Here is an 8,831-nt window from a genome sequence, read left to right as displayed (position 1 = left end):
TTTCCCATAAGCCGCCTCTCTTGATCATTGGGACTTCTAAACTAGTTATGGGATAACTAATTTAGAAGTCTCAACAAACTTAGAAGGTGGCTTATTTTTTAAGTTGAAAAGAGGCAACTTAATTTTTAAGGCGCCTAAAAGAACTGGACATGGCGTGAAGAAGATGAAGAGGACTTGGGGCGGGAGAACAATGCTGCGGGCGATGGGGAGGAACATGCCCAGCCCACCGCAGCACTCGCTCTGCGGCGACGACATCTTCGCCTCGCTCCTAGTCAGGAACGACGCGCACATCATCAGCCCTGCCAGCGGCGTCACGCAGGTTGTCGGCAACGATGGCGATGACCCTCCAAAGTTGTCGGCGCATGACAATCCGGAGTGAACCGTTTAGTGTGGTCAGCTTGCGGTTCGCTCTTAGGGGTGTGTGGGAGGCCGTTAGTATTTAGGTAATTTTCCTCCGTCTTTATTTTTCAAACATTAGCCGCACGCGTTCATTGTTCCCATAAATTTGAGGAGACCAACCTAGACGCGCCTTCATTATTTCCATATACTGGAGGAGTCTAAACGATACGCGCGTTCATTATTTCTGTTCATAATATATTCAAGGAGTGAAGAGTCTGAATCCGTATCTTGGAGGAGTCGAAGTGAGACGCGTTTTCATTTTCATTGTTTTCATATAGGACAACGCTAACGCCCACACGTGTGGTGCGAGTGAAATCTGCCCACACGCCCTATAATACACAGAGTGTGCCACATCACTGCATGTATGTGGAAATTTTTTTGGATTTCCAAATTTTAAAATGTTTATCTCTTAAATAAAAATCTGATTGAAGATCCGTTTTCACCATTAAATCCCTCGCGACGAGATCTTCGAAACTAGATCTCATATCAATATATTTCGACGAATTTCTTTTAGGGTTAAAAGTTGTCATGTCTATTGCACATGAATTGTCGTGGTGTTTACACTGAAGTTGCCATCATATGTTTCAGATATTTTTCTTCTACATTTAAAAGTTATTTTTGACATTTATAAAATGAGGAATTAAGAAACTAGACTTGTCATGAACCATAAACTAAAATTGCCATGATACATACACTTAAAATTGCCATGGTTCATAAAAAAATAATTTTCATGGCAAAGTACTGCAGTTGCTATCATCAAAATACTAAAATTGCCATGCTCTACAAACTGAAATTGCCACATGGCAACTTTAGTTTAAGCACTATGACAACTATAGTATAAACATCATGGCAACTTTGGAGCAAAAAAAATTCGTCGAAACATATCAACATGGGGTCTAGTTTTGAAGATCTCATCGAGGCGGATTTAATGGTGAAAACGGATTTTTAATTTGATTTTTTAATTAGGAGATAAAACATTTTTAAACTGAAAAAAAAGATTCATGTTGATGTCATCTGTTCGCATGTGACAAAATAAGTGATAAAGGATACGTGTGGGCGATGTACAAGATGCCACACGTATGGCGTTAGTTTTTTCCTTCCATATATATTCGAGGGATCCGAATTAGACTTGCATTGCTCCCATATACACATCCCATGTACTAGTACTATATAACACACACCATGTACTCCATAACACCGTGAAAAACGCAGAACTCGTCGGAATAGTCAATGGCTACGCCTGCGACGACGCTCGGGGAGTCGCTGGCACACGTATCCCGTACCAAGAGGTGGGTGATGGCCGTCGTCGCCCAGATTGTGTGCCCTGTAGGAATCACCGCGACCATGATCTATGCCTACATTTCAGGACGCTCTCCTTTCTTCTTCAGCATCGTCCCATGGCGGCTGTCGCTGGTGCTCTCGTACGAGGCCTACTGGTCGGTGCTCTTCCTCGTCAAGTCCTACGCGGAACTGTTCTTGCCGCGCATGCCGGTGACCGTCGTCGAGAAGCTTCGCGACGTAGGAGGCTACGGTTTCGGCGTCGGCGTCCTGGGTCTCATGGTGTCCGCCGTCCTGGCCACCAAGGTCAAGGACACCCGTGTCTTGGCCGGTTGCATCTGCGTGGTGGCTGTCTTCATCGTCGGGCTCCTGGCGTTCTGGGTGCGGCTTGCTCGCATGTACGGCGCGTTGGAGTCTTCTACGGTACCAGCAGCAGGGCAGCAACCTCCACCGAGCATGCAAGGGGAACCCCGGCAGGAAGAGGGAAAGAAAGATCAGGGGAAGAAGCGGAGTATCTTGCCTATCTAAAAGACTTGTAATACATGTTTCCATGTTTCTTTGATTTTACTCTTTCTCTTCCTTTTTACTCCCAATATTAAGTTTGTAAGTCAAATTTTATAAAAATTTGGCTAGATCTACATTGAAAGTTATCAGCCTCTATAAATTCAAATGGTTACAGTATAAAATGTTCTATGATGAGTGTAAGGATCTTGATTTATCTCTATTAGCGATACATCCGATTTGAGCTGGCAACCGGGATAGAGAAAATGCACGAATCTCGGCACCCTAGATCATGAGAAGGACAATTTGGATGAGACATCACTAAATCTCATCTACATGAGAATTAGCAAATTTGATTTTTCTTTTGCTTTTTAGGTGGGTCTCACCTGTAAAATGTGGAAAGGGTGAGTTTTCTTTTCCTCTTTAAGTTTGGGTCCCCATGTAAATGATAGAGAGAGGGGGGAGAGTTTATTCTTGTTTTTACTCGGGTGGATCCCACATGTAAGTGACATGGAGAAGGGCCAAAATTGTGGAGGAAATGTCCAGTAGATGGTCAAAGCTCTTTGACTAGACCAAAACGTCATGACAGGACATTCATCATCACACTAATATTAAATACTAAGTTACTGAACACAAGCCAGGGCTAGATGGGCATTATAGGATCATCAAACGAAAAACCCATGTAAATAGTGTGAGACAATACTCCCTTCGGTGCAATCTGCTCTTATATTTTTGTTTACATTCTCAATAAGATAAAGGAAAACATGCTATAGCTATTACATCGATCAGTAATACTACACCACAACTGGCACATGATGCGTCGACCACTCTGATGGCTGCAAAGTTGGTAGTAACCAGCTAGTTTCTCACGTTTGTAATCTTAATTGATTAAACTTGATAGATAGAGTACGTCCCGAGATAAATTGTGCCTGCGTGATGAGCAGTAACCAAATCCGATCGTCGGCACCAACTCAAGGCGACAAGGCTGCACGGCACATGGAGACATCAGAATTCAGCCGAAAGCAATCGAGCTTAACCATGCAAGAGCAGTATGGATTTTTTTCACTTTGAGAAGTGCTACTGTATTAGTGAGTGAGTGAGTAGTTGACCTGAAGAAGACGAGGTCTTCCAGGAGTCGGGAATCCGGTTCACCACCGGCGGCGTCGGCTGCCCAGCTGCATAGATTCCAAGATCATCATCATCATCAATCAATCCATCATGAGTGAGAAAGAGAGAGCGAGCGAGAGGGAGGGAGGGAGAGAGATTAATGGCGTTGGCGTACTGAAGCAGATGAAGAGGACTTGGGGCGGGAGGACGACGCCGCAGGCGATGGGGAGGTACATCATGCGGACGGGGTCGATGGGCTTGGGGAGCATGCGGTTCACGTCGCCGAGGATCACCGGGCACAGGCAACGCAGCGACCGGTCGTCCGCCGCCGCCGAGCTGTTGAGGAACATGCCCAGCCCGCCGCAGCACTCGCTCTGCGGCGTCGGCGTCTCCGCCTCGCTCCCCGTCAGGAACGACGCGCACGTCATCAGCCCCGCCAGCGGCGTCACGCAGTCCGTCGGCGCCAACGGCGGCGAGGGCGACGACCCTCCGAAGCCCACCGGCAAGCCGGGGAAGCCGGGCTGCGGGTTCGCGGCGGTGCACGGGGGCGAGATGGGCGCCGGCGGCGCCTGCGCCTGAGACGGCGGCGGAGTCATCGGCCTGCCGCTGGGCGACGGCGGGGTTAGCCTGCCCGCGGACGGCGGCGACAGCCTGGAGCGAGGGAAACCACGGAAGCCGCTGGGGCTACGCTGCCTGGTTCCCGGGTACCAGAGCACGCGGGTATCGGCGCGGCGCCTCGTCGCCGCCGCCGCCGTCGCCGCCTCCGCCGGCTGCATCAGCGCCGCCGCCACCACCACCGCCACCGTGACCACGACGAGCAAGACGACGGTGGTGCTGCACCTCGACGCTGCCATTGCTACCAAATATGGATCTTTGCTTCTTTCTGGCAAATTGGAGTGTCAAGAAGCGCAAGAGCAAATGCTCACAGGGACGATCGATGTTGCTGGCTTCTTCTTCCTCCTGCCATTTTATATCTCTCTGGATTGCCTCAATTCATGGGAGCACAAAGATCGTGCATTACCACATTAATCCTACGTGCTTAAACATTCCATCTTTGGGTTTTTCTTGTTAAGAAATGCAAAGCCCATCTTTAAATGTACGTGTCCCAGAAACTGAGAAATACACACACAAAAAGTAGGTAGCACATTATCCTTTTATACTGGTATGCAGTGAGAATATGATTATATGAACGGCTTTTGATGTGCAAATATGCCCTCTAAGAGCAACTCCAACGCGTCGATCCATTTCGTCCGCACGTATTCGTTTGGATTAAAACAAACACAAAAATCGGCTCAACGCGTCAACCCAAACGGACGTGCGCCTGCTTTTCGTCCGCCGAACGACCCATTCCTGGCCCATATTTGGCCCTCATTTGAGTCGGCGTGGACACGAGACAGACGCGCGCCTACTCCTCCACCTGCCTGGCCCGCCAGTCGGTGTCACATAGGCCATTCTCTTTCTCCCATCGACAACAAGCCCTCGGCCGTCCCCACCCTGTCGCCGCCACCCAGTTCCGGTGCCCTCGCCAGTAGTCCGTACCCACATACCTCTCCCGCGGCACGCCACCTTCCCACGTCGCCGCCACCATCGCCTCGCCGCCAGACCACCGCAGCTTCTTCCCCAAAGTCGCCGCAAGCACCACCTCGGCCCCGCACCCCTGGCCAGCTCCTTTGACAACGCTGGCAAGCTCGTCGGGCGCCGCCAGGCCAGCTACCTGGTCCAGGGGAGGCGTTCGTCTCTTCGTCGGCTTGCTTCTTCGACGACGCCCCCAAGTTGTTCGACGTTTTGCCCACAAGGTACAAATGGGCTCTGCCGACGAGTTGTTTTTTCATAATTTCCTTTGTGACTCATATGATTCTTCATCCGACGATGAGGAGATGGTGGTTGTTGTGTTGGTCGTCAATGACCACCTTAGTAGGTAGTCGTCGTTGTTCCGGGGCACACTCCGGCATTGAATCGCAACCAAGAGAGCGGCCATTTCCTTCTTTGGAAGGACTACTTCGAGACACCCAACCCGCTCTTCAAACATCATCAATTACGGCACCATTTCCGTATGGCTAGGCATGTTTTCAACCGTATTCGGGAGAGGATGGTCGGATACGATAAGTATTTCGAGTGCAAGGAGGATGCCCTTGGAAAGATTGTCTTCTCCTTTTATCAGAAATGCACTATAGCTATCCGGATGCTTGCATACGAAGTTCCTGGTGATCTCATTGATGAGTACGTCTGTATGAACGAGTCTGCGTGCCTAGACTCCATGTACAGGTTCTGCAAGGCTGTGATTGCAGTGTTTGGCCTTGAGTACTTGAGGGAGCCAAACGCTGAAGATACAGCCCGCTTGTTGACGATGAATGCCAGCAGGGGCTTCCCGGGGATGCTTGGTAGCATAGACTATATGCACTGGGAGTGGAAAAACTACCCTTCTGCTTGGTAGGGGTAGTATAGGGGCCCTGTCAAAGCTTGCACCTTCATACTCGAGGCCGTGATTTCACAAGATCTCTAGATTTGGTACTCTTTCTTAGGATGGCTGGATCTCACAATGATATCAACATGCTTCAACACTCTCCGGTGTTTGCAAGGATTGCTGAAGGCAACTTCCGGCCGGTGAATGTTAACATCAACAGCCACAACTACAACAAATGATACTACCTAGCTGGCGGTATCTATCCTCATTGAACTACTCTCGTGAAGACAATCTCCAACCCTGTAGGAGAGAAGAGGAGATTTGCACAAGAGTAAGAGAGTGCTAGGAGGGATGTGGAACATGTCTTTGGTGTTCTGCAATCTCGATGGGGCATTGTTCGGTATCTCCTGCTAGAACTTGGAGCACCAAGTTGTGGGAGGTGAGGACTGTTTGTGTGATCATGCACAATATGATCGTAGAAGATGAGCGCCCAGAAGGTATCTACAACCAAGGGTTCCAGTTTTAGAGTGACAATGTTGTGCCTGAGCATGGAGGAGCGGCAACGTTTGCATAGTTCATCCAATTTAATAATAAAATTGTGATTGGAAAACTCACATTCAGCTGCAAAATGATTTGGTTGAGCATATGTGGGCTTACGTTGACAACCAATAGATGTATCTTTTTTAATGTATTTGAGACAAGTTAATTTTTATTTGGCTTGTAAACTATGGTATATTTATTTGGCTTGTGAACTATGATATATTTGTTTGCTTGTGAAACTATGTAAAATGTTTGTACATTCTTTGAATTATATTTGAAAAACCACGGCAAGCTGATCGCGAGGGCGAAAATAGGTCTATGCGCTAGTGAAAGGATCGATATGGTTGACTAGAGGGGAGGTGAATAGGCAACTAACAATTTTTAGCTTTTCTTTAACAATTTAAACTTTGCATCAAAGTAGGTTGTCTAGATATGCAACTAGGTGAGCAACCTATATGATGCAACAAGGATAGGAACACAAGCAAGCAAGATATATGAAACAAATAAGTTTGCACAAGTAAAGGCATGAGATAACCAAGAGTGAAGACGGTGGAGACGAGGATGTGTTGCCGAAATTCCTTCCCTTTGAGAGGAAGTACGTCTCCGTTGGAGCGGTGTGGAGGCACAATGCTCCCCAAGAAGACACTAGGGCCACCGTATTCTCCTCACACCCTCACACAATGCGAGATGCCATGATTCCACTATTGGTGCCCTTGGAGGCGGCGGCCGAACCTTTACAAACTAGGTTGGGGCAATCTCCACAACTCAATTGGAGGCTCCCAACGACACCATGAAGTTTCACCACAATGGACTATGGCTTCGCGGTGACCTCAACCGTCTAGGATGCTCAAACACCCAAGAGTAACAAGATCCGCAAGGGATTAGTGGGGGGAATCAAATATCTCTTGGTGGAAGTGTAGATCGAGGCCTTCTCAACCACTCCCGAGCAAATCAACAAGTTTGGTCGGCTAGGGAGTGAGATCGGGCGAAAATGGAGCTTAGAGCAATAATGGAGCTTAGGGGTGGAAGAGGTGAGTCAACGGGGAAGAAGGGGACCCCTTATATAGTGTGGGAAAAGGATCCAACCGTTACCCACCAACCAGCCCGCGGCTAGCGGTACTACCGCGCCTGGCCAGCGGTACTACCGCAAGGCCGCGCGGTACTACTGCTTGCAACCAAGCGGTACTACCGCACGGCTGTGCGGTACTACCATACCGACCCACGATACTGCCGCAACCCCAACAACAGTAAAGATAAACAGACGCGCAGGAGCTGGGGGCGGTACTTCCGCACGCGTGGTACTACCGCGCCCCCATGCGGTACTACCGCAAGGCAAAAAAACCCCAGTCAGAGGGAAGGGAACTTCCGTGCCTACTTCCGCAAAGAAGCGGAAGTAGCAAAAACCCGACACAGTAGTACCGCTGAGGGGCAGTACTACTGCCTGACTGCATAGCGCGGTACTACCGCTCGGCGAAAACGGTACTACCGCAGTAGGTGCGGATGTAAAAAATCACATCCACCCCTACTACCGCAAAGGGGCGGCACTAGCCTGGTGGGCAGCGGTAGTGCGGCTCCAGGGGAGCGGTACTACCGTGGGCACCTGCGGTACTACCGCGCCACCGCGCGGTACTACCACGGATGCCTACGGTACTGCCGTTTTCCTGGGAGCAGTACTACCGCGACCAACCACAACAGCCAGACAAGGGAGGCAAGAAAACGGAGGAAGCTCCAAGGAAAAAAGGATGGGACAAGAAGGAGACGTGTACGTGATGATTCCACCCAAACCTTTCCAACGCGGACCCCCTCTTAATAGTACGGCTTTCCTACGACTCAAATCCACCAAAAAGAAACGTAGAAAAGATGCCGTCTTCAAATCCACCATATGAGGAAAGGTCTCGAAAGCACAAACCAAACAAGAGCAAACAAGCACAAACAAGGTCCAAAAGACAAAGCAAATAAACGCACCAAGCACGACACAACGCAAATCCCTATACTCTCTCCCCTTTGGCATCGAGACGCCAAAAAGGCAGAGAGGACACCTACACACACGGGGTGGCTCAGGCAGAGAAGTCGTCCCACTGCTCCTCGTGCTCCTCGTCAGACTCAGTGGCGGGGATAGTCTCCTCGAAGTCATCCTCTGAACTGGTCCACTCCTTGCTTTGACATCCAGGCAGCCTCAGGTGTGATGACGTCCTCAGACCCGCCAGACACATCCTCTCCAAAGAGCCTCATAACCTTCTTGTCACGGCGGCGACTCTCCTTGTCTGCCACGTGAGCCCTGTACTGTCCCTTTTCCTACATGCAGAAGAGAGTATTCATATTGTCCTTTAGCGTCTTGGCCCATGACGGCTCAGAGGAAGAAGTGGTGGACCTAGCAGCACGGTCCTCAGCAACATTCTCAGTAGCAGCCGCCTCCTCACCAGCAGCCCTCCTAGCAGAAGAGGCCTCTGAAGGAAATATGCCCTAGAGGAAATAATAAAGTTATTATTTATTTCCTTATATATCATGATAAAAGTTTATTATTCATGCTAGAATTGTATTAAACCGGAAACATGATACATGTGTGAATACATAGACAAACAGAGTGTCACTAGTATGCCTC

At 49.2% G+C, this 8,831-nt stretch overlaps 2 protein-coding genes across 2 annotated transcripts; one reads left to right on the top strand and one right to left on the bottom strand.

Annotated features, from left to right (window-relative positions):
- Positions 1–2,875: 2,875 nt before the first annotated feature.
- On the bottom strand, positions 2,876–4,237 carry LOC125538004 (uncharacterized). The gene is made up of 3 exons (XM_087519605.1): positions 3,461–4,237; positions 3,288–3,353; positions 2,876–3,163 (listed from the first exon to the last, which is right to left on the bottom strand). Exons 1-3 carry the CDS (start codon positions 4,137–4,139, stop codon positions 3,150–3,152), a joined length of 759 nt encoding a protein of 252 aa, XP_087375731.1. The 5' UTR covers positions 4,140–4,237; the 3' UTR covers positions 2,876–3,149.
- Positions 4,238–5,374: 1,137 nt separating this feature from the next.
- On the top strand, positions 5,375–5,928 carry LOC147975101 (uncharacterized). Its single transcript, XM_087520274.1, has 2 exons — positions 5,375–5,715; positions 5,808–5,928. The coding sequence occupies exons 1-2, from the start codon at positions 5,375–5,377 to the stop codon at positions 5,926–5,928; spliced, it is 462 nt and encodes a 153-aa protein (XP_087376400.1).
- Positions 5,929–8,831: the final 2,903 nt, after the last annotated feature.

Source organism: Triticum urartu, chromosome 4A (assembly GCF_056163025.1).
Source record: "Triticum urartu cultivar PI428250 chromosome 4A, HENAU_Tu73, whole genome shotgun sequence".
Lineage (NCBI taxonomy): Eukaryota > Viridiplantae > Streptophyta > Magnoliopsida > Poales > Poaceae > Triticum > Triticum urartu.
This window is presented reverse-complemented; position numbering and strand designations above follow the sequence as displayed.